Below are 25899 nucleotides of genomic sequence, written 5' to 3' on the forward strand. Positions count from 1 at the left end.
AAGCAGGAGAGTGGGAAAATCAGACTCAAATGTTACAAAGATCACACTGGCTGCTGTGTGACAAATGAACTAGAGGAAAACCCAAGTAGAGGCAGGAGCACCTGTTAGGAAGCCAGTGTAGTAGAACAGATGACAGTGGTGATCTAGACCAGGGTCTAAGCTAACTTAAGACTATTTGGCATTTCTCCAATTGCAGAATTCCAAGGATGCTGGAAGCCTATGGATGAGAATGTAACAGTTGTAAAGACTCAAAAAATGTGTACTAGTACTTCCAGGAGAGTTCCATTTAAACAGCCCCCCTCCCCAACCCTGCTTCCTCTGGAAGTAGCTAGCTGTAGTCCTGCATAAAAGAAATATCTGAAAAAAAAAAAAAAAAAGGAAGATCTGCCACCCAAGCACCTCTGCCTATGAGGTATGGAGAAAGCAGAGACTATAAGTGTCTCACCTGAGCAGCTGACATCCCGGACAGCGACCACTCTCAGGCTTCATCTAATATTTTTTCTCCACCTACTCCTATTCCCCATTTTACAATTAGGACTACTAAGGAGAAGCCCCTTGCTCTGCTGAATAATAATGCCAGAACAGTTTCTAAGCCAAAGCAGAAGCATCCAACAACAGGGGCTCGAGAAAGAGAGGACAGAAGGTAGGAGTGTGACAAATATCCTCCAAGCAGATCCCCACCTGCCCTCTTAACTTCCCACTAGGTGTTTGAAGCTCTTCCGGGAAAGCCCTGTTCCAGACTCAGGATTAGGAAAGCAGGAAAGCAGGGTACTGGAGCCTCCTAGCATCAGCCCTACAGGTTCCCTCACCTCCACTGTGTCATTTTTGGAAGATGCTGCAACCTGAGTCAGACAACAGAATAAAGAACATTTATTCTCAAGCAGAAAAGCAAAGTCAGATAAAACTGCAGGGGGTTCCTAAGAACCTGTTTTCTATGTTCAGGATCAAGAGAAACCTGAAGAGGGCCTCTGAAATTTACAATAGGTTAGGGGTGTTGGTGAAGAAGGGCCAGTCCCTTCTTGCAAAGGTGACAGGCCTGACATCATTCATGAGTCATTCATTCATGACTCAACCCTGATGTCATTTGTTCTTTCCAAACCTTCCCTTTGGATTTCTCCCCAGAATTATTTGTGTATAGTGTGTCTAAATTTTAAGAGCCACAGATTCTTTTTGGAATAACAACAGTAAGCAGGTATAAGTCTACCATTCCTCCTCTGCAGCACCCCTCCAGTCCATTTCTTCTTCTTTTTTTCTTTTTTTGGCCATGCCACCTGGCATGTGGGATCTTAGTTCCCTGACCAGGGATTGAACCCACGCCCGCTGCAGCAGGAGCGTCAAGTCTTAACCACTGGACTGCCAGGGAATTCTCCATTTCTTCTTTTGTGTTCTCAATACAACCAGTGACATCCTGGCACTTACTGTGTGATGGGACCGATGTAATAATCTTCTAACTGGTTTCTCAGATGCCAGCCTTTTCCAGCTCCAGTATATCCTGTATATCTCTGCTAGACCATTTTTCCCAAAACCCCATTTCTTCACTTCCTGTGATCCAAGAATCTATGACAATTCACTACTAAATCCAAATACTGTTCAAATAATCAAATCTCATTTTCTACCTAACAAGACTTTTCTCTGCCCATGTGGCAAGGCTGCTCCCTTCACTACCCTTCCAGTGTACTGCATTAATCCTAGTGAAGTTGCTTTGGTCTTAATAGGGCCTCATCTGCCTAGGCCACTCTTCTTGTCACTTGGAATCCCACCACTTTTCTCTCATAAGCAAACTCAACCCCTTCATGAAATCTTCTCTAACCTCAGAAATCCTTACCTTCTGAATACCAGACACTGTGAATGAAACAACCTTCACGTTAAATAATAAACAAGATGGGAACAAAAAAGGGAGAAGACCTGTTTCCAAGCCCTATTTGTATTCCTTTCCTAGGACTAGAAAATCGAATGTAAGGCCTTTGTAATGCAGGCATCTACCTTCTTTCTGATTAGTTAGCCAGCATACTCTGGTTTACCAGCAGGAAAAACAGGAATGTAAGGAGCCCTCTGGCAACTGAGTAGGGCCCTTGGCCTATGGTGACATCCCAGCTGCTTATGTTGAAGCAATGTCAACTCTGAAATGGAATAGTAGTATCAGGTGATGACTAGTCTATGGAATAATACATAAATCTTCACTAATACCAGCAACCAAAACCTGCTGTTTTCTTCTTATACTCAGAAATGATGTCTTAGTAACATGAACATGTCATAATTCAGTTAAACATCAATAAAGAATACATTAATGACTGATTAGTTCTTACGCATACAGCCAATGAACACTCCAAAAAAACAATAAAATCCATTGTTTATGGATAATGAACATATCCAGAATTTTCCACTGGGCCCAAATCTCCTTTTCTCAAGCAAGTTTCTTTTTGTAGGGCACAGTTTATCATTCCATACATAGGAACTTACTAAAATCAGCAGAAGAAACTCTGGGGACTGAAGCTCAAGGGCTCCATACATTTTTACATCACTGATGTCTCAAAATGGCACAAGGTCACAGAAGCAGCTATGGACCATTACGCCCTAGAGGCTAAGCACTGGCAGGAATGAACATGGGCTGCAGTGACACTGGGGGGACTTTCCAGAGCCATCCATACAGTGAGTCTTTCTTACCTTTTAAAAAGACACATACTCGTTTGGGAGTTTCTCCCCAGGAAAATACATTTAAACTCAAAACACTGCATAAACTTCATAAACTCCATAAAACCCATCCAGTGAGTTCTTAGGGGTCTAGCCCCAGATAAGGAACTGTTAATCTAGATTTCTACCAGATACCCATTTACTCCTACTATTGAAGAGTCTGAAGCACATCGCTTCCCATTTTCCTGCTTAGATTTAGGGCTACTCAGTAGATAGGTTATACATGTTGTGAGAAGGTGGGATGTACTCGGCCTGCAGCCTCAGGAGTCCACACTCCTTTAATTATTGCCTTTGTTTTAAGTTATTCCAGGGTTGGTCCACAGGACTTTGGGGGGGTTGGAGGGGGCATAAAATTTCTTCCCTTCTTACAAGACTCCCTAGGTGGGTCAGAGTTGGCCAAAAGTACAAACAAGACTCAACACAGTCAAGTGCCCCCAGGGGAATGTGGCAGGACTGACAGTCTGCGGTTCTCTCTGTAGCATCTGTAACGTCAGATTAGGGAAACCACCTGGGAGGCTGACATTGGCCCCTTCCCTTCCCAGGAGACAAATCTGGCCCTAAAACACAGAAATGTCTGCAAGGAAGGTCTGGGATTGGAATAGTTCTCATCACAGAAAATCCCTCTTTCAGGCCTGGTCCTAGATAAAGTGGCCCTTCCGTATCGAAGTCAAAGAGCTGAAGAGGACTCTCAGCTGGGGTTTCATATTGCTCTTGTAACTCAGTTTCATCTCATCTTTGCTCTGTCACTCTGTGGGTACCAACAGCTTTGGCCAGGTATGAGGAAGTGTCCATTACTATTATTTGCTCTGACTGCTCTGCACAAAGATGCCAAGTAAGGGTGGAGCAAAGGCCTTGGCAGTTGCTCTTGCCTTGGACAGATGAATGGCTGCAGTCCACCTTGTCCCTTAGTTGCACCTGTTTGTATTCCAAGCACTGTGAACGCAGATATTCAGAATCCCTTTATAATCAAGATGCCTAAATTCTGAAATCATTCCCCAGCTCTGATAAAAAACTTGCCTTCTGTGATCTGGAGGCAAAGCAAGGATTTCTGACTACTGCTGATCGCTTCTGGAGCCCTGAGACTGGCCATTAGCAACTTGAAACCACAATTTTCACTGAGGATCCAAACCTCAGAGCACCTTTTATTTGCTTAGGGCTACTAAACGGTCAAGGTGATGTTAGGGATGTAAAGAAGATGCTGCAAGTGCCCACAAGATCAGGTTTTGTGGCAAGCCAGGACCACCACTAATTCTCCACGATGACGTCTCCACAGGACTTGCTCAAGCACAAGCACAGTTATCAGATGTGCATTCTGCACAGATTGCACCCGCTGAGAAGAACAAGTCATGGTCTGCAACACAGACTTGTGTACACCAGAGATCCCAGGTTGGCATTGTGGTTCATGCTTAGCAAATCTTCCTGCTCTGGCCATCAGGACAGCGGGGACCGACAACACTCAGACGAGCTGTCCCAACCCAAATCCAAAGCAGCAGCTCGCAGGTCTCCTCTGCTGTTTCATGCCACACTCCAAACACGATGACTGGCTTACACACCTAAGCTACTCGGTCTCTCTCTGTGTTCCCTCTTCACCTCTACTCTGTCACTTTCACAAGGGCTGGAGGCTGGCCTGAACAATTCTAAGCAGAGAACAGGCCGGGGCTGCCACAAAGGCTCCTGAGCAAGTGATCAGCCACAACATCTAGGTTAGCGTAATGATGTGGGAAAACGCTGGCCAAAAAAAAGACGGAATTTCCAAAAGGTAAATTTCTATGTATTCATGCCTAATCTTCAAAAGTTGTGTAAACAATTTTTTTCTACCTTCCCCCATCACTTGTACAATTTTTGTCAAGTCCAAACGTAATTTAAAATGAGGTAGGTAGTTTCTCTCTACTCGTGCCTTCATCTTTGTGTTGACTGTTGAGGCCTGTGCCATGAAAGCACTAGTGTCCCGTGCAGGGGGAGCACCAAGGGTGGCACCAGTGACTGCAGCAGCTTCTCAGTTGGCTATTTTCTCAATCTCGTCCAAGTCATCTGTGTCCAGTCTTTCTATTTTCTTATCTGGGGGAAAGAAAAGAGAATTCAAAGAGAGACAAACATGGGGTTACAGAGACACACACTCAGGCAAGGGACAGCACAGCAGGGAGGGAGGAAACACAGGTCTCTGCTACCTAGGAACGTGCTGTGCCTCTGGCCACAGAGATCCTTCACTGAACCCCAAAGGCTTTCAGTGACTGAGCAAGGGACACGGACAGCACAGCCAGAGCCCCAGGCCCCTCAGCCTGGCCGGGGGGACTGTCATTCAAGTCCCTGAGCCCTGAGCTCTCCAGGTGTGCTCTTTGAGAACTTCCACATTGTAGGGAAGGAGGGGAATGGGACAGAGACAAAGGCCTCTCTCGGGGCCACAGGAAAACCTACCCGTCACCCTCCCCTCCCGCCCTGGACTTGCCCCTGTAAGGTAAGGGCCCAGCAGGGGACACTCCCAGGGACTCACTGAAATGCTCCTGGATTCTGTTCAGGATGTTCATGCTGTGCTTGCTGTCCACCATGTTCACGGCCAGGCCCCTCTTGCCAAAGCGGCCGGTGCGCCCGATCCGGTGCAGGTAGGTCTCGTTGTCCGGGTTCCCATCCTTGTCCACGGGAAGGTCAAAGTTGATGACGACAGACACCTGTTCCACATCGATACCTGCATGAAGGAGAGTTGGACAGGAGTAAGGATGGGAGACAGAAATCACTGTCGTCCACAGTCAGGCCTACACACACCAACCTCAGGTGGAAGGAACAGTCTGGGATGGGCCAGCTCTGGGATTCAGACAAAGGGGCAGGTAGCAGAACCCAGAGGGAGAAAACAGAACTGTGGCAGGTGCTGACCAAATTATGAAATCAGCCATCAGGCTCCAGAGAGCCTCTGCTGGATACCAGTATCTGGAGAAGCAGCTAAAGCCTCACTGGGGGCCCCAAGAAGAGCAGGTGCCGTTCTAAGCCACCAAGTCAGGACTCCTGGCTTCTGTGAAAGTTCTCCTCTGCTGAGGGAATACAAACAGGCTCTTCTAGAAAACAGGATCTCTCGCAAACCACCGGAGTGTCCCGCAGACGAGGATCTCTCCCGCTACCCCGAGCCTGCAGACCAGGACACAATCTCTGCTCACCGCGGGCACACACGTTGGTGGTGACCAGAACCTTCTCTTTGCCCTCTCGGAAGCGCTCAATCACTGCAGCCCTCTGCTCCACCACCATTTCACCACTCAGCAGAGCCACCTGGTGGCCTTCTTTTGAGAGCTCTGCTGCCAGCCAACTAGCTGTTTTGCGGGTCTGGAGTGAAAAGAATTGTTTTAAGGGAAGATACCTGTAAAAAAACAAATGAAGACACCTGCAGAAAAGTGGCTTGTTGCCATTAATATATATGAAGGCTCTACTGAGTTCAGTCAGCAGGTTAGGCATAAAGTTTCTGAATATTTTTTAGCCATGTGATTTTTTTTGGATAAATTCCTTCAATGATCTTAGTGTTTATCTATAAAGACTGGTTCGAGCCAAAGGTCTTCATTCCTAAATACTCTATATTATTAAAACTTTAAAATTATTTTCCTGGATGTTATTTGGAGGTCTTTTTCCCAAGTTATCTCTAAGAAGTGGGACCAAAGAAGGTTTAGCTCTTCAGTCTTCCCCTTACAACTCATTACAACCTGCGAGAATATGTCCTGGGGCAGATGGAGGTGATTCATTTCCTTTCCAGCCACAGGGAAGGAACCTGGTCCCCCAGCACGAAGTGGAGCTGGCTGAGAGGGAGGGCGCAGGGCCACACCCTCCAGTGGAGCTCCTCCCCCCAGGCCTCCTCCTGCTGCCGCGGCTACTCACATGGCAGAAGATCATGGCTTGAGCAATGGTGATGGCCCCGTAGATATTACACAAGGCCTGGAACTTCTCATCTCTGCTATTGCACAGGACGTAATACTGCTTGATGGTGTCCAGTGTCTCCTCCTCGCGCTTCAGTTTGATGATGTTTGGGTCTGGGACCACTTTCTGGGCAAATTTCCAGACAGAGTCTTCGAAGGTGGCAGAGAAAAGCAGCATCTGGCAGTTCCTGGGAAGCATCCTGCAAGGGAAGGCCCAGGTGTTCGACATGACCCCGACCGAGTGTTTCACTGGAAGGAACAGAAGCACAGCCTCCCCAGGCTTGGATGACCTGCGTCCCCAGGAAGGTGGCAAAGCAGGGAGGAGCACTGCAGGGAGGAGGGAGGAGCAGACGTGGAGCAGGGACGGCTGGTGGTAGAGTCCCTAAGTCTCCTTCCTCAACCCAGGCTGGGGGTATGGTCAGTGTGACATGGAAATGGCCCACCAAACAAATGCCTCTGAAAGCTGCAGAGTAAAGAACCTGGCAGGGGCGAGAAGAGGAGGGTGAAGTAAAAGGAGATGATGCTGCAGATCAGGAGGCCGAGAAGTTCCTCCTGGCTCATGAGTTCCTACCTCTGGATGCGGATGCTCTGATCTTGGTGGCCCTGAGTAGCTATCATCACGTCAGCCTCATCCAGAACAAACACCTTGATCTTCTTGGGGTCAATGAACTTGAGCTTGGAGCACCAGTCCAGAACGGTCCCAGGGGTGCCAATGACAATGTGCTCACTGATCTTCTGACCTCTTTCCACTGTGGAGACAAGATGTGTTCTGTGCGTACTTCCATGGCAAAGCCAGCTCTACTCTCTGAGTAATTCTAAAGCTACGATGTATTTTAAAGCAATTCTTTTGATGTTTGCATTCATATTTTAAGGAAAGGTTAGGATAGCACTACAGTATTTAATGGACATACATACACAAAACAGTAATGCTGAAAAGATTTGGTAAGAGTATAAACAATGAGATGAAAATGGTATTCTTTTACATTCTCTATAATCATCAATCCTCTTTCAAGGATTTCTTATCTTTATGTCTTCTCTGTCAACATCATTCTCCCTTGCCTGGGTTTGCATTTCTTCACAAGTAGACTTTTTCAAAGCTCTCACTCCAGTATACTCTGCCTCTCAGTTCTCCCAGCATCTATGTCAAATGAGTCAGTTGCCTTTACGTGCCCCTTTCCCAGGTCAGTAAATAAGATTCATTATGAAAGGTTTTGTCTTTTCCAAGAAACAAACTGCCTCTCTTAGAGTGCTTCCCCAGACTAGGCCTGGCACAGCATGGCACATTCTTGGCCCTGTGCAGCCTGCAATTGAGAATTTGGCTCATTTTGGGTTAGATGGTACTTACTGATTCAATTTTTAGTCCTTTAATTACAGTATAACCTTAACCAAATACATACAAGCTCCCATAAAAGTCACAGCCAAGGGACTTCCCTGATGGTGCAGTGGTTAAGACTCCACGCACCCAATGCAGGGGACCCAGGTTCAATCCCTGGTCGGGAAACTATATCCCACATGCATGCCGCAACTAAGAGTTCACATGCCACAACTAAGGATCCCATGTGCCGCAACTAAGGAGGCTGTGAGCCGTAACTAAGATCCAGTGCAACCAAATAAATATTAAAAAAAAAGTCACAGAGAAAATTTTGCCTTAACACGAATGTTGAGTCAATTTAAAGCTAACAAATGCTCCTCTTTACTTCAGTTAACAAACCAATTACTGCCCTCCACAAACAAATACTCAGAATCCTCTGTCTTTCTAACTCAGATACAAACTGCAATATTTTAGATGTCTTAAGACATCTAATCTAGACTTAGATTTTCTACTAAGCTTTATTGTCGTATTTACTTTTCTCTTCAGAACTGACATAAGAGGACTTCCCTGGTGGCGCAGTGGTTAAGAGTCTTCCTGCAAATGCAGGGGACATGGGTTTGAGCCCTGGTCTGGGAAGATCCCACATGCCACGGAGCAACTAAGCCCGTGCGCCACAACTACTGAGCCTGCGCTCTAGAGCCCACGAGCCACAACTACTGAAGCCCCCGTGCCTATAGCCTGTGCTCCGCAACAGAAGAAGCCACTGCAATGAGAAGCCCACACACTGCAACAAAGAGTAGCCGCTGCTCGCTGCAACTAGAGAAAGCCTGTGCGCAGCAACAAAGACCCAATGCAGCCAAAAACAAATAAATAAATAAACAAATTTTTAAAAAAAAGAAGTGACTTAAGTTGGCGTTAGGACATGTACAGCAAGTGGACTTCTGCCAGTCATCAAGTCACAGGTTTGTGTTAAAGATCCAGAGGACTCAACCAAGATTCCAACGAATTTATAATTACTTAAATATTGTAGTTTGTTGTAAAACAAGCAAAAGTAGAAAGAATGGATAAAGAAAAAAGAATAATAAAAGCATCTCCCAGGGTTAATTGCCATGAACATTCTAGAACACTTTTGCTCTTCCAATGAAGAAAAAAATCAGGCTATTTTTAAAGTAATTGGTCTGCTCAAAAAGTCAAATGTAACATAGTGGAGGGAATGTGAGGCGACTATTCTAGACTGAAAGAAAGAGATATAACAACCAAATGCAATGCATATACACTGACTCGGTCTTGGTTCAACAAAAAAGACATAAAGAAACACTTCTGGGACAATTAGGGGGAAATGAAATGGACTAGATGTTAGTTATTAAAAATGTGTTATTTTCTTGGCTGTGATAAGGGTATTGTGGATATGCTGCAGAATGTTCTTACTATGAAGTGCACACTGAAGTACTTAGGAATAAAAAGCCACAGTGTCTACAATTTACTTTCAAATGATTCAGCAAAAAAAAAAAAAATACGGACACATATACAGATAAAGCAAATATGGCAAAATGTTTACTTTTCGAATCTAGGTGGAAGGCACATGTGTTCATTGTATTATTTCAACTGCATACATTTTGAAATTTTTCAAAATAAAAAGTAATTAGCTTAATTAACAAGGATCACATATTCATACTCACATTTATTGCCACGAACAGCATAAGCTAGCTTCAGTTCAGGGTAAAATTTGCCCATCTGCTCAATCACTTTTCCCGTTTGAAGAGCGAGCTCGTAAGTTGGGGAGAGGCACAGACACTGGTAGGGAAAGAATGCAGAGAGAATTCTGACACTCACTATTATGCAACAGGGAATTACCATTAGAACTTAATGATTCCTCCAGCTGAGGCTGAAGCAAAGAATATATAAAGTGCCCACCATTTGACTCTTTAAGCTGCAGAGTCATAAGCTGTAATTCTCAGGGGTCAGAACTCTGGCTCGGTAAAGACACTTGAGAACAGCTATTGGCCACTGGAGTACCAAAAGCCCCATGTGAGTAGGGACCTGAAATTCCAATTGGAGATAAGCTTCCTTTTCTGTTACTCAGAAGGTTCTCAGAAGTTCCTAATGGATGATAGTTGTAGATTAAGGAGGTTTTTCTTGCAACTAAAGAAGCCAAGCCTATCAGCAGTATCCCAGGACTGGCAAATCATCAAAAGAGGAACAGGATTTTTGTTATTACTGGAAGATCAACCATGCTGTTTGTGGTCAACTTACGGGGTTCTAGTTTATGTGAAAAGTAATACAAAGCTCAGCTTTTAATCCATCAAATGGCATTTCCCTTCCAGCTATGAGTTAGAAAACCCAAATTCACCAAGCCCTTACCTGGGGGTATCTGTTTGCAGGTTCTACTTGGCTGAGCATGGCCAACACAAAGGCAGCTGTTTTACCAGTACCAGACTGAGACTGGGCTATTAAGTTCTGTGGGCTGCACAAGAAAACAAACTGTTTAGGAGTATAAATCTCATGCATTCTTTCAGTGAATAAAAATGAAGCATAAAGCTTAATTAAAGAATGAATATTCCAACTTAATTTACAGAAGGAGGCCTTGGATTCTGTAGTAAAGTTACATACGCTAGCTTCACAAATAGAAGATTTTATGCTTTTGATGTGAAGTACTCCTTCCTTATCTTTTATCTATTCTTGACATAGCAGTGAGTGATTCTTTTAAAATGTGAGTCAGCTCATGTCACTCTTCTGCTCAAAAACCTTCCAATCACTCCAGATTTCATTCACAGCAAAAGTTAAAATTCTTCTAATGCCATACAAGGTCGCACCTGATGTGGCTCCCCACTAGCTCTCTGTTCTACCACCTCACCACTGCCCTCCCCCTTCCTCACTCCACTCCACCACAATGGCCCTGGGGCTGCTCTGGAAACATGCCAGCCATGCTCTCGTCTGAGGGCTTCTGCACCGGCTATACAGTGCCTGGTACTACTGTCCCCAGATGATAACATGCCAACTCTCTCCTCTCCTTCAAGTCTTTGCTCAGATATCACCTATTTAATGAGATTCTACCCTAACTACTTGATTTAAAATTGCAACCTACTTTGAAAAGCCTTAAAAAAGATGTACTGGTAGATGGATACATGATAAGGCATAGTAAATAGTCACAGTAAAATGTCACTGAAAGAATCTAGGAGGTGGGTATATATAGATATTCACTATAAAATCTTTTCAACTTTTCCATAACAAAACGTTGAGAGTAAAACTGCAGTCAGGTCCTTGGTATTCCCAATCCCCCCATCATGCTCTATTTTTCTCCTTAGCACTTATCACCTTTTTAAAAAAGAACTTTATTGAGATATAATTCATATACCATACAATTCATCCATTTAAAGTATACAAGTCAATGCTTTTTGGTATATTACATTAATGAGTTTTTTAAATTGTGGTAAAATAGATAATATAAAATTTGCCATTTTAAAGTGTACAATTCAGGGGCATTAATTATATTTACAATCTATCACCTTTTAACAGACTATATATTTGATTTATTTTTAATAAAAATATATCATCTATACTCCAAACTAGAATGTAAGCTCCTTGTGAGCAAGGATTTTGGTCTGCTTTGTTCACTAATGTATCCAAGTGCCTAGAATAGTATCTGTTACAAACCAAGCCCTCAATAAATATGTTAGTGAAGAAAAAGTACTAGAAAATTCTCTCAGATCTCTTCTAACATTGACAATCTAACACTGAGCATCTATGAAAGCATCAAGATCCATAAATACAAGTGGCAAATGTGAAACAATCTAATAAACATTCAATTTATTCATTTTTAAGTATGCTCAAAAGACATTATCCATCTTGAAAAATACATTATGACACAGAACAAAAAAAAACTTTGAGAAAATACAGACCTAAAGTATCTATTTTCAGACAAATAGGGAAAGGGGGATTTAGGATTATATGCAGTACAAATTTAGATAATCATATGTGATGTAGGGATCAGTTTTTATAAAAAGTTCCTCATGCTCTAGAACCTTGTTGCTCAAAATGTGGTCTGACACCAGCAGCACCAGCAACACTGGGAAGCTTATTAGAAATGGTGAACCTCAGTCCCCACCTCAGACTTACTGAAATCTGCATTTTAATAAATTCCTATGAGATTCAAACACCTGTGAAAGAGTAAGAAGCACTGCACCAGAAAATGACCTTAGCAATTGTACTATTCTGGTCTCCTAGAACCCTGTTTGGTTTTTGTCTTCTACATTTGACACATATATTTTACTTATCCATATAATGAAATCATGGTGTATATAAATGATATAAATGTATTTACCAACATAGAAATATTATTATGTAATTATCGTATCAAAAAAACATTTAAACATTTTATATGGTTCCTTTAAGAAAAAAGTATACATATGCAAGTTTACATAGAAAAACATCTAGAAGTCTCTACTCCAAATATTAATAGTGTAGGGGAGAGGGAGATTACAAATTATTTCTTTTTTCTTATTTTTCACTGTTTTCCAACTTTTCTAAAATGAGCATGTATTACTACTAGTATAGTTTTTTAAAATAATAAAAGTTAAAAAAAAAAACATGGGAGGTTAAAAATGGGATAGAGTTGCATTAGGACACGTACGGCTCAGCAAGCATTAAAGGCAATGCGTTCTCCTGTATCTTCGATGGACGGTTGAAGCCCATGGCGTAGACTCCCTGGAGAAGCTGTGGTTTCCTAGAAAAACAGTTAAAGATGAAAGTCACAGTCTCTTTCGTTAAGGAAAGAAGCCACATATCTAGCTAACAGTACTAGAATTGTGAACTGGACACAATGTATGAGTGCAGCTAAAGCTTTTACAAATTACCTAGAAATTTTACTTACTAGCCCAAAGCAGCTAAATTCTTTTATTAAACTTGTGTTAACTAAAAATGTTCTGTAGTGATGAAAAAACACTTGTAACAGGCCTAGGATTTCTATCTAAACACAAAGGGGAGAGACAGAAAGTAGATACTCACAGCCGAAGCTCCTCGAAGGACTTCACTGAGTAGAGCGGGGAGTTTGGATCCCGCTGCAGAACTTCCACTTGGTTGGTGTTATCGACAAGGTTGCTTCTGATCAGCTTGTTGAGTAAGGACTGGGCGGCTCTGTCCTCTGTCAGGAAAAAAAGAGTGTGAAGATTTTAAAAAGTCCATGAAATCCAGCGTGATGATCTCATCTGAATTCAGCTGCCATTGGTATTTTAAGCAATAACATGCATTTGTACTGGGGCTCCTAATTCAAGGTATAGCTTAGTTTTGATTTATAAATGCATTTAAAATAGTTTTATTAAAGGGAAAAATTATGATACTCGTATCATCTGTTGGGGCCTCATATTCTTCTCCAGAACTCTATTCCTAACAACTATCCTTTCTTGAGGTTACTGATTTCTCCTATCCAAACCCAAATATTTACTCCCCAATTTACACTCAATATAAATTTAAAATTATGAGCTTAAGGGACTTCCCTGGTGGCGCAGTGGTTAAGCATCCGCCTGCCAATGCAGGGGACACAGGTTCGATCCTTTGTCAGGGAAGATCCCACATGCTGTGGAGCAACTAAGCCCGTGCGCCACAACTACTGAGCCCACGTGCCACAACTACTGAAGCTTGTGTGCCTAGAGCCCATGCTCTGCGACAAGAGAAGCCACCACAATGAGAAGCCCGCGCACCACAGCGAAGAGTAGCCCCCACTCGCTGCAACTAGAGCAAGCCCACGCACAGCAACAAAGACCCGATGTAGCCAAAAATAAATAAATAAAATAATAAAATAAAATTATGAGCTTAAAAAACACATCACAACAATGGAAAAAAAACCAAATTAACAAAGTCTGTATCTTGATGTTGGATAAGCTGTTCATTAAATGTGTCAAAATACCAACAAATATATATAATTTTATTAGGAAATGGTGACGCAAGTTAAAATTTCTTTTATAAAGACCAATACAAGATAATCATTCAGGGAATATTTCCTGCTGCTGCTGAAGTTTATCAGTTGTTCAAAGTAAAATTTCTCTAAAATGTAAAGAATTAGAATCCCTTTACCAATGACTATGTTGAACTTTTTATTAGCTCTGTGACTCCCATTAAAGTCCAGCCGAGTAAGGTGTAAAAATGAAACCTCGTAACATTCCATTCTCTTAGACTGTAGAACTTCATGTATATGTAACTCTAGGCTAAGTTACCTTTCTCTTCTTCATCTGCCTTCTCTGCATTAGCATTGGTCTTGACCACAGCACCTTTATCAGACACAAAGCGGCCGTCATTCAAAATCACATCCCATACCCAACAGCTGAGACAATTCAAATTCTATGAGACACTAGAAATGTAAAGGCCTGGGGAGCAAAAAAATAAATGAGGAAACCAAGCCACAGATAAAAACATTTTATTGTTCATATATAAACAAAGGTATGAAAACTGTCGCTTATATTTCAGTTCTTTCCAAGTTCTCTCACTTTACCTCAAAAACTAATATTAATCCCTCACAGCATCAATATTTCTCTCATGTTACAGAAAGATGGTTACAGCAATGACCAAAACCACCTTGATGCTCAACAGAGCATCTATGCAAATCATATTTCGTCAATATACAAACACCATAGTGCCATTAAGACTCTTTGTATATAAATTGTTGATTAATAGAAACATATATTCAATGTTGTAGTTCTGTAAAAACATACAGAAAAATAATTCAGAGTGAGGTGTTACAGTTTCTCCCCTATAATGTTAAATACATCAACAAAAATTCAATGGACATCTTAGGTTTTTGGTAGATACGATTTCAGAATAATTACAATAGGTTAACCCTCAGGTTGTTCATACTTTGTCTATCTCATCTCAAATTGAGGAATATTTTAAAAAACAAATAATCATTGGCAGTATATTTTCATGGTTAGTAATACACTTTATAATTTATAAGCCAATTAGGCATCCTCATGCTTATATGAAGCAGAACAGCAAACAATCCCGTTTGTTGATTCCCAAATCAAATGACTGCCACTATCTGCCCGCGCCCTGTCTGGAACACTTGTAATTTTTTTCCAGACAGTTGTTATGTTAAAACGTTAATACTAAAGGAAATTATTTTTGTTTTCAAACTAGCATTTAGTTACTCACCATTGGCATCTGGTTTGATTTTCTCTTCCTTAAGATGCAAGTTGCTGAACTAAATGGAGAACATGGGGGGGAAAGTGTCAGGAAAATCACTTAAAAGATTCTGCATCAATAGTGCCTCCCCCAGTGAAGCTGGGAAGAAATGAACCACTCTCATGACCTATTCGTTAGGACATATTCATTAGGTTATTCTGCTGGGCTCCTTTTGTTTACTAAATGTTAGAGTGAGAATAAACAAAATATCCCACAAAACCAGTGGAAAAAAACTGGTTACACAACAGCTCAAAATCCACACTTCCTAACTACAATCCTTAGAAAGAATTATAATAATTTGTGAGTTTGCTTAATGCCCGGATTACACAGATTCTCTCAATCTCTCAACAGAATACCATTTAAGTTGTCACTCTCATTTTTCAAACAAGAGGAAATTTAGAGACATACTGGAAAATGCAGTCATTCTTCAGAGAACACTGAGGTGGGAAGACTGCAATGAAAAGCATCTGTGGCTGGAAATCAGTCACGCTGCAGGCTATGTTGGAGTAACAGGGCCACAGCACGCCAGTATGCATCCTCACATTCGGGTTGCCTTGTGCTAGATGTCTGGTATTTAAAATTGGGAACAGCCTAGAGCATCATGGCACACTATGTAATCAAAATACCCAGCAGGATGAAGTGGGAATAGAAAGGAAGGGATAAAGGAAAGACATATCAAAGAAAGATTTATTAGGACTTTGATCAAACACTGTAAGTTAGGGATATCCTGGAAGGACTTATCTCCCCTATTAGTATGAAAAATTGTCAATTATACCTCAATAAAGCCAAAAAAAAAAAAAAGAAAAAAGAAAGAAAAGAACAGAACTTAAAGACAGGGGATATTTTTATTTTTAGTTGACGTTTGGATCTAGCCAAAGCAGGTGCTCTAATCATAAAATATTAAGTGGGGCTTAAGACGTCATGTAGAGAAGGGAAAAAGAATGAAAATCACCACCACAATCAAATGGCTATTGCTTAAAGCACCACTTGCACAGGTTTTCTATGTCTTGAGGTTCATTTCTGCTCTTCCTCTAAGTCCAAGAAGGGGGAAAGTGGAGGGAGGAATGAAAAAACTGTTTTAATGGGTAGTTAGCTGGGAATGGAGGAACCTCACTTCTATTGATGGAAACTGAAAAGGGAGTTTCTGGTGTCTGTCTACTTCGCTGTTGGGGTGGATGGAGGAGGAAGCAGGGGCCGGGGGAACACACTGGAGAGACTGGCAAGACAGGGAATTGGCAAAAAAAAAAAAAAAGGAAATCACTATGAAGCAGTAAAAATCCTTCATTAATTCTGAAGGACAGAGAGCACACTAACAGATAATGAATGAGGCAACCTGCACCATGTTATGATATATAGTAGGCGTTCAATATATTCTAGTCTTCACTAAAGCACTCCTCTTCCACATCCTGCCAATGAACATGGTTTAAGCCTAATATTCAAGGCTGTTAAAAACAGAGACAGACAGACTGACTTACTGGCAATATTTACAAGAGCAGGGTTAATAGTACTCACTCCTAGGGTGATAACTGCTACCTAAAATAAATGACAGGGTTGAGGTATAAGTGAGTTAGAAATATCCTTTACTGTAATAATCAGTGATAAAAGGACAACCTATTCTTTTGTTGGTATATTGTTAAAATTGAAGCTAACAGAGTAAATAAACAGTTAAAATAAAATGCAATGTACAGAAAAAGTTGATAGCAACAATGTAAATGAAACCAAGAAATGTTGTTTTGATTACAATGTATCAGAATTCTGGAGAGGTTCCAGCAGATTCTGAAAACATACTCAGCCCTCACTTTGCTGTAAGGATCTCAAAGCCTAAACAGCAAAAGCACCAGGACAGTGAAGTTCACATCACCTACTGCAGTGTCAGTGAACTGAACGCTGAAACGTACGTTGAAAGTCCAGTTAGTTCCGATTCCTTCCTTTGCTCCATTTACTTGGACCAAAAAGGAGAAACCAATTTCTCTTGCAGCTTCATTCAAAACTATTTTGCAATCCAAAAAATTAACCAAAAGGCAAAAAAGCCAAAACATCCACCTTATAATATCTACATTTTTTCAAGGCCTTTAGTTAATATTTTAGCTTTTAAGATGTGTTAAAATAATTGGAATCTATACAGTTACACACTGCATTTTATTCAAAAGCTACTTGAGAAAGGATTCTTGAGACAGAAGAAGGAAGATTAAATGGTTATTCAGTTATACTGAATAAGGAATGCCTTAGGCACAATGGTGAAGTAGGAGACTTAAGAGTCTTACTCATTAGAGTTTCCTACTCCCTTTGCCCTTCTCTAAATTGAAATTTCCTAAGGAACAAGGGGAACAAAGAGGAACCACAGGGGAATGAGGAAATAAACATAAATAGGATTTAATATTTTCTTTTCTAAAATGAATAAGAAATGGAGCTTGATGAATATTTAAAACACAGTAACCTTGCACTGCACATGTCAGAGTCACCTACATCACACAATTCCTGTGGAGATCCTCAGTGGGAGTTCCACAAGGCAGAAGGAAAGAGCTGTCTTTACTCATTTGTTCAGTTTTAGAATATTGGGACCTATTATAATTTACCTGTGCATGATTAAGTAAATTCACAAAACTTATCCAGGTTCAACTAATCTGTACAATATGGATAAGTAATTCAAGATTCCTGCAAAGAAAATGAATTACAGATAACAATAACTATAATAATAACAATCACTTATATAGCACTTATTTCAGGCATGTCCATAAATCAGTGAGGTAGGTACTATGATTATCCCCATTTAATAGATGTGGAAATTGAGGAACAGAGAAGTTAGGCAATTTGCCCAAGGTTATAAGTGTTGGGCCCAGAATACAAATCCAAGTCTGTCTGGCTACAAGGTCTTAGGTCTCAACTTCTACACAATAGTGCCTCTCATAGATGATACTAATCTCAAAAAAATAATAATAAACTTAAAGATGATACAATGATGCAGTCACTTTGGAAAACAGTATGGCAGTTCCTCAAAAGTTAAACACAGAGTTACTATATAATCCAGTGATACCACTTTTAGATAGATACCCAAGAGAACTGAAAATGTCCACACAAAAACTTGTACATGATCAAGTACATATGAATGATCACAGCAACATTATTCATAATAGTCAAAAAGTAGAAACAATTCAAATGCCCGTCAATGGACATCAATGAATAGATAAATAAAATGTGGTATCTATACAATGGAATATCATTTGGCAATAAAAGTGAATGAAGTACTGATAACGTGTCACCACATGGATGAACCATGAAAACATGCTAAGTGAAAGAAGCCAGCCACCAAAGAGCACATATTATATGATTCCATTTATAGGGAATGTCCTGAATAGGCATATCTAAGGGGACAGAAAATAGATTAGTGGTTACAAGGGGCTGGGCTGGGAGGTTGAAGAGAAATAGGGGCGACTGCTGACAGGTACAGGTTTCTCTCTGAGGTGATGAAAATGTTTTAAAATTGACTGTGGTAATGTTGATCTAATCTTCCTATTACATAAAAAAATTAACTCAAAATGGATCACAGACATAAATGTGACATTTAAAGCCATAAATCTTCTAGATGAAAATACAGGTGAAAAGCTTTGAGGCCTTGGGTAAGGTATATTTCTTAGACAGAACACAAAAAGAACTAATCATGAAAAAATTGACAAATTAGAATTAGCCAAAATTGAAAATGTCTCCTCTTCAAAAAAGTACTGTTAAGAAAATTTAAAGGCAAGCTCCAGCCAGGGAGAATATTTATGCAAATGACATATTTGATAAAGGACTTGTATCCAGAATACATAAAGAATTCTCCCAACTCAATAATAAGAAAACAATCAAAATTTTTAAGTGGGCAAAAGATTTGAAAAGCCACTTCAAATAAGTTATACAGGTGGCAAATAAGCACATGAAAAGACTCTCAACATCATTAGTCAATAGGGAAATGTAAATTAAAACCTCAGTGACGGGCTTCCCTGGTGGCGCAGTGGTTGAGAGTCTGCCTGCCGATGCAGGGGAAACGGGTTCGTGCCCCGGTCCGGGAAGATCCCACATGCCGCAGAGCGGCTGGGTCCCTGAGCCATGGCCGCTGGGCCTGTGCGTCCGGAGCCTGTGCTCTGCAACGGGAGAGGCCACAACAGTGACAGGCCCGCGTACCACAAAAAAAAAAACCCAAAAAACAAAAACAAAACCTCAGTGACATACTATACACCTATTAGAATGGAGGGAAAAAACTGGCCATGCTGTGCTGGTGAGGATGTGGAGCAACTAGAGCTCTTAGCCATTGCTGGTGGTATTACAAAATGGTACAGCCACTTTGGAAAACAGTTTGGTTTGTAACTTATAAAGTTAAACGTACACTTAACATATAACCCAGCAAATCTCACTATTAGGTATTTACCCAAGAAAAATGCAAACGTAAGTCCATACAAAAACCTGTATCCTAATGTATGTAATAGCTTTATTCATAAATGCCAAAAACTAGAAAATACACAAATGTTCATCAACAGAAGACTAAGCAAGCTGTGGTACACCCATGCATGGCATACTACCCAGCAATAAAAAAGAACAAACTACTGATCCACGCAACAACATGGTTGAATCCCAAACGCATTATGTTAAGTGAAAGCCAGATTTTTCAAAAGGCTACATATTATATAATTCCATTTATACCACATTTTGGAAAAGGTGGAACTAAAATGACACAAAACAAATCAGCAGCTGCCAGAGATGGGTGGGGAGAAGGAAGTGAATGCAAAAAGTTTGAGGGAACTTTTTGGAGTTGTAGAAACGTTCTATATATTGATTGTGATGGTAGCTACACAACTGTATGTCTCTGTCAAAATTCACAGAACTGTAGCACTAACAAGGGTGAATTTTACTTTATATAAACTATATCACAACAAACTTGACTTAAAAAAATTAAAAGGCAGTCCAAGAGATCCAACATTCAACTGATAAGAGTCTGGAAAGAGGAAATGAAGAAAAACCAAGGGGAAGAAATCAACAATGAAAATTTTCAAGAAAATTTCCCATAACACAAGGACAAGAGTTTTCCAGATTGAAGTTCCCACCCAGTGCCTAGTAAAATGAATGAAAATAGACCCATATCAAGAAACATCATCATGAATTTTCTGAATACTGGAGGCAAACAGAAGCGTCTTCAAGCTTAGAAAGGGAAAAAAGAGGTCACATCGGGAATCAGAATGGTCTCAGACATCTCAACAACAAATACAGAAATCTAGAAGGCAATACAACAATGTCTTTAAAATTTGGCAGGAAAATAATTTCCAACTAACAATTCTACACCCAGCAATACTATTGTTCAAATGATAGGGCAAAATAAGCTAATTTCGGAAAGGCAGTATCTTAAAAAATTTACTTCCCATACACCTTCAGAAAGCTGATAAATGGCTCCACCAAATCGTGAAAGATGAAGAGAGGGGATACAGAAAGGAAGGGATCCAATACAAGAGAAGAGGAGGAAGTCCCCAGATTGAGGGCAAAGGGAAATTTGCCCTGTTCCCCTCCAGCCCCCAAAATGAACTGGGGCAACTAGTACAGTTATTTTGTTTGTTTTTTGCGGTACGCGGGCCTCTCACTGTTGTGACCTCTCCCGTTGCGGAGCACACGCTCTGGACGCGCAGGCTCAGCGGCCATGGCTCACGGGCCCAGCCGCTCCGCGGCATGTGGGATCTTCCCGGACCGGGGCACGAACCCATGTCCCCTGCATCGCAGGGGGACTCAGAAATGGAATTGACAGATCACATGATGTGTGGGAACATCCTGAGATAAACTTAGACAATTAGCAAAGAGGCTGGGGTTGAATTGGCGATAAACAAAAAAAACGGCAGTTACAAATTCCAAGGGAAAAGTTGTATAGGAAATAAAGGTATTCCTGAGTTACTAATAATATAAGCACAGAATACTGATCTAACTAAAATCACAATATAATGGAAAGATGGGGAATGGGAAGGTGTGCTTTTGTGGTGGGGAAAGGAGGATGGAGTAAAGTGTCAAAATCAATAAACACCTAAACCGGAAAATTCAACAAGTAGCAAAGCAAGCATGTTATTCAGGGAACAAGGAGGTCAGTATCGTAAATCAATGTCAAGAGAAATAACAGTTTTCTTTGGGGAGGAAGAAACTGGTGGGAACCACTTTATGAAACTATTTGACTCTTTATCTATGTGCATATGAAACATTTTTATCAGTTATAAAAAATAAGACCAAGTCCTTGTTCTCGAGAAATTAACAGAAATAAGTACCAACAAAGCGGGTTCAAAGCACTATGAGAACTCGAGTGTTTAGGCGGGAAAAATGAATTCCACATAGTAACGTTTAACCCATATCTTGCTTACTGTGTGTCAGGCCCAGAACAAAGTTAAGCGGATCAGGAGAGGATTTACTGACTGCCAAGCCTACAGAGTCAATCATTCATCATCACTGAGCAAGCTGAGGAAGCACACAAATATGAATGAATAAGCCATGGTTCCTGAGCCCAAGCAGCTCAGAATCGGAAGGTGGAAAATGACACCTACATAGGTGATTATTACAATTCAGGGTCCTGACTCCAGGAAGACAGGCGGGCGCCTGGGCTCTTTAGCTATGGGAGCGCTCACCTGCGCTTACGTAATCTGTCGGGGGCTGGCGGGTGGGTAAACAAAGCCAGCTCAGGGTCCAGGCTCCATCCCTACGCGCACCCCATCCCGGCCCAGACCACCCTAGGGAGTGTCTTTTCCCAGGCATCTGATCCCGGCCAAAACGGCCCCCTGACCCTTTTACGGCTGAAGCCAACTCACCGACTCGGCTGCCGCTTCCTGCTCGTCCACCGCCAGGGCCCACGAGTCGGTGGCCATGGTCGCAGGCACGTCTGGGACGCAGGTGCCGGCAAACTAGCCGGCTGGCGCGGCGCGACCCGCGATCTGGATAGACTCCCGCCCCAAAGAGGGGGGAATTCTTTCGCTCAGGCGCTGGGGATCGGAAGCGGCGCGCCGCAGTGACGTCAGAATCCGCGCCGGACCGACCATCCCTCACCCGCTTTGGACTGGCGCTTTCGTCGCCTTCAGGCCCCCACCTCTTCATTGCTCTTGGTTTCTTATCGAACGTCCAAAACCACAGACTAAGGTAGTATCTTAAAGTGCCTAAGGTCAACCGGCTGTCCAACCAAAGAGCAAAACCATGTTTTGCTCGCCACCGTGCTGGGAGAGATGCCACATTCTCTCTCAGCACGGTGGCATAGAAGATGCTCATATAGATTGAATATACCAATACACAAAACCGTTACGGATAGTGAGCAAGATGAATTTGAAAGAGATTTTTAACTTCGCTTTTCAGGTTGGTAATTTTAAATGTCCAGGTGTTGGATAGGGTGTTGGGAATCAGCCCTCTCAAACACCGTTTGGTTAAAAATTTGTCCCACAGACTATGTGCCAACATCACTTACAGGAATTTGACCTTGAAAAATACTCAGAGTGGGTGCTAGGGAAATGTGTTCCAGGTAGAAAATCAGACAAAAAGCAAGCAGGTTTGTGGAACCAAACACAGTTTCTGGGATGATGACAAGAACCAGGGATGAAGTTGATAGGAGGTCCATGAAAAGGGCCGTGCAGAGCAGCTTATGAGCAAATGAGTTTATTCGAGGGATTGCCCCACTCTGGTGTAACATTTAGAGTTAGCCTTGCCTGGCTAGAATCCCAGCTCTCTTATGTAAGGGTTCTGTGACTGGGAGAATTAAAAATATGTGTGTGTGTGTGTGTATACATGGCTTTTAGAAGAGGTAAAATAAGGACTAAGTGTGACACTTTCCCTTAACTGGGATCAAACAAGCTTCTCTCTCCTTGCTACTTCACTAGAAAGAAGCTGGGCACTTCCCTGCAACCTGAGTGAGAAATGAATCCCCACTTCTTTCACTTTGCCAGTAATCCACTACAACAAATTAATTTCAAGTTAACAGTGGGGTCTATGGGGAATTTTACTTGTAGGCTGTAAGTAAAAATGTTTGGGAAAGGGTAAAGCAGTTCCTGCAATCCTCTTCTTGCCATGATTCTTTTTCTCCCGCACTCTTTACAGGGTTAATTTGGGGGAGATTTTTTTGGACCCTACAGGTGAGGATGTGCAAGAAGAAAAAGGTAAATATGCATTATGGCAGGCCATGACCTACATCTCCTCATGTGAGAAGCAACCCTGGGAATGTCTTGCCAAATTATATTGATCACAGGGCTAAAAGACGTTAAGGAACTTTTATGTTTAGTGAGGTTAAAAATAAGCCATTAAAGGTGCAGAACTGTATACAATAGGATCCACTTGTGCAAACAAAACAAACTCACATATATGCTTGTACATACTACAGAAAATGTATAAGATACCCACAAAACTGGTATCGGTGGCTGCTTCTAGTGAGGGGCTCTAGAAGTCTGGGGTGGGAGGAGACTTCCTTTTCATTGTGTACAGCTAATCCTTTGAAAATTTTTCCATGTGTGTGTTTTCCTTTTAAAATTGTATTTCAGACAAACAGGAAAGGGAATACTATAACAGACACCTAGATTCCCACCTCACGGCTTAAGAAATAAAACAATTAAGATTCAAATGAAGCCCCTGCATTGCCATCCCAAGAGACAGAAGCTCTCCTGAATTTTAGTGCTTATCTTTCCCATAAATGCTTTTAGTATGTATAGCTTTTCCTATTTAAAAAGAAAAAAAAACCTTAAAAATAAGCCCCAGGATTCTAGACTTTTCTGTGTCCACCCCCAACACCTGCACAATGTGAGACTCCTGGTAAGAAGGAAACTGGTTCCCAAAGTGGGGCGTGGAGAGAGGAATCAAGGGAATAAGAGCACCTGGATTTGAATTCAGCCTCCTGCATTTACTCCCACGTGACCTTAGGCAGCCCGTCTCCTCTGAAATCCTGGTAAGCACTCAACTCACGGTTCGAGGATTCGACGACATCACAAGGTTAAGGGCCATCAGCCCAGTGCCTGGCCCTTGGCGAAGGCTTGATTAAATATACGCTGTTATTATTATTCCTGTCCCTCCCTCCCGTCCCAGCCCGGGGTGGGGGCGGGGAAGAACCCTGAACGTGGAGAAAAAGGTCTTGTTTCTACCCTCAGAGATACTCACGTCGCCCACAGGCAGGGCGAGCGGAAAGCGCCCTACGGCGCGATCTCGGAACGGGCTAGCAGCCCCAGCCATCGCCCCTCAGCATTGCGGTTACCACCGCCAACGGCCGCTCACAGCCCGAGCCTCATTGGCTGAGGCCTAGAAGCCAGTCCCGCCAGCCAATCAGAGAAGGGGAACGGCAAGCCTGGCGCATGCGCACCAAAGTACCTGGGTGCAAAAGGTTAGGTCTAAGTTTCAAAAGGGGTAGCCTTTGGGTATTGAGCTTTTTTTCCCCCTCCCCCTGCCTTGAGTTTTTTAAACCGAGTTGTTTTTGCTGAATGTCAGGCTCCCGCCTTAGGTTGGAAACTCCATAAGGACAGGGCAGTGCTCTCCTTAATCTTGATCTCTAGGGTCTAGCGCATAATAGACACTCACTTGGTGAATAAATAGATGAGGAATGCACATCCTCCCTCCCTGACCCCCAGATCAAACATTTTTATTTTTAATTTATTTTTTAATGAATATTTTATTTAATTTTATTTATTTAATTTTATTTTTTGGCTGCACTGCAAGTGGGATCCCAGTTCGGCCAGGGATCGAACCCTTACCCCCCTGCATTGGAAGCGCGGAGACTTAACCATTGGATCACCAGGCAAGTTCCTATTTTAAATTTATTTTTAATCTTTTTTTTTTTTTTTTTTTGGGGGCCAGGCTATGCAACATATGGGATCTTAGTTCCCTGAACCCATTCTCCTTTCAGTGGAAGTGCAGTCTTAACCACTGTTCTGCCAAGGAAGTCCCTGTAGATCAAACTTTTTTTTTTTTTTTTTGTGGTACTTGGGCCTCTCACTGTTGTGGCCTCTCCCGTTGCGGAGCGCAGGCTCTGGACGCGCAGGCTCCGGACGCGCAGGCTAAGCGGCCATGGCTCACGGGCCCAGCCGCTCCGCGGCATGTGGGATCTTCCCGGACCGGGGCACGAACCCGTGTCCCCTGCATCGGCAGGCAGACTCTCAACCACTGCGCCACCAGGGAACCCCAGATCAAACTTTTTAATCTTTGCCTCTGAACAAATAGGTGAAGAAGCTCATTCTCTAGTTTAGTCCACTGCTACTCCAAGTGTGATCCCCCAGTAATAGCACAGATAACACGTGGGAGCTTATTAGAAATTCAGAATCTCAGGCTTCGCTCCAGACCTACTAAATTGGGATCTGCATTTTAAGATCCTAGTGAGGCAGTAGATAGATGGGCCCCAGGTTAGACATTTACAACTGGCCTCCTGTTTACGTTTCATGAGACAGAAAAAAGTGGGTCAGGCTGGATACTTAGAACTAGCCTCCTGTTTGCATTTCCTGAGACAGGAGATAGGTGGGCTGCAGGTTAGGCATTTACAATCAGTCTCCTGCTTGCTCTGAAATAGAAGCAATGACAGGGACAGGGTAAATAGCCAAGCTTTGTCTCTTGTGGATGCCTTAAGATAACAGTCATGGCAAGAGCAAAGAGGGGCAAAACCTTGTTTCAGTAAAGGACCAAGGGATCTCCGCTTCCCCTCACCTTGGGGCAAGGGAGACACTACACATGGGCAGAAAGGCTCCTTGGGGGTCAAAAGTCAGGGGACAACTCCAGGCCATGGTGACTCTTGCTTCTCCCAGACAGCTGTCGGGATCCATCTTGACTGAGAGGTGCATCCGCACCTAAGGGGAGGGTCCTGAGACAAATTAGCCAGGGGAGAACAAA

The 25899-nt window shown here is 42.3% G+C and overlaps 1 protein-coding gene across 3 annotated transcripts; it reads right to left on the minus strand.

Annotated features, from left to right (window-relative positions):
* Window positions 1-853: 853 nt before the first annotated feature.
* LOC111179527 (ATP-dependent RNA helicase DDX19B) lies at window positions 854-24264 on the minus strand. 3 transcript variants are annotated; one of them, XM_089902431.1, is made up of 12 exons: window positions 24187-24264; window positions 15034-15082; window positions 14103-14156; window positions 12898-13033; window positions 12524-12616; window positions 10255-10357; window positions 9573-9687; window positions 7153-7330; window positions 6544-6781; window positions 5838-6000; window positions 5183-5374; window positions 854-4749 (listed from the first exon to the last, which is right to left on the minus strand). In XM_089902431.1, exons 1-12 carry the CDS (start codon window positions 24256-24258, stop codon window positions 4688-4690), a joined length of 1455 nt encoding a protein of 484 aa, XP_089758557.1. In that variant the 5' UTR covers window positions 24259-24264; the 3' UTR covers window positions 854-4687. The 3 variants fall into 3 exon arrangements, with proteins under 3 accessions (XP_089758557.1, XP_022438923.1, XP_022438922.1); XM_022583215.2 differs by lacking the exon at window positions 24187-24264 and adding an exon at window positions 21870-22029; XM_022583214.3 differs by lacking the exons at window positions 14103-14156; window positions 15034-15082; window positions 24187-24264 and adding an exon at window positions 21870-22071.
* Between the last annotated feature and the right edge of the window lie 1635 nt (window positions 24265-25899).

The sequence above is a fragment of the Delphinapterus leucas genome, chromosome 20 (assembly GCF_059928025.1).
Source record: "Delphinapterus leucas isolate spDelLeu-1000000601 "Yukka" chromosome 20, BTC_Dleu_Yukka2, whole genome shotgun sequence".
In the NCBI taxonomy this organism is placed as follows: domain Eukaryota; kingdom Metazoa; phylum Chordata; class Mammalia; order Artiodactyla; family Monodontidae; genus Delphinapterus; species Delphinapterus leucas.

Excerpts from the sequence above, each read along its gene's own strand:
- LOC111179527 (XM_089902431.1), bottom strand. The coding sequence starts at position 24,258 with ATGGCTGGGGCTGCTAGCCCGTTCCGAGATCGCGCCGTAGGGCGCTTT. Across the intron at positions 13,034-14,102 it reads GGCAGATGAAGAAGAGAAAG|AGGACAGAGCCGCCCAGTCC; the intron begins GTAACTTAGCCT and ends TTTTCCTGACAG. Across the intron at positions 12,617-12,897 it reads TCCTTCGAGGAGCTTCGGCT|GAAACCACAGCTTCTCCAGG; the intron begins GTGAGTATCTAC and ends CTGTTTTTCTAG.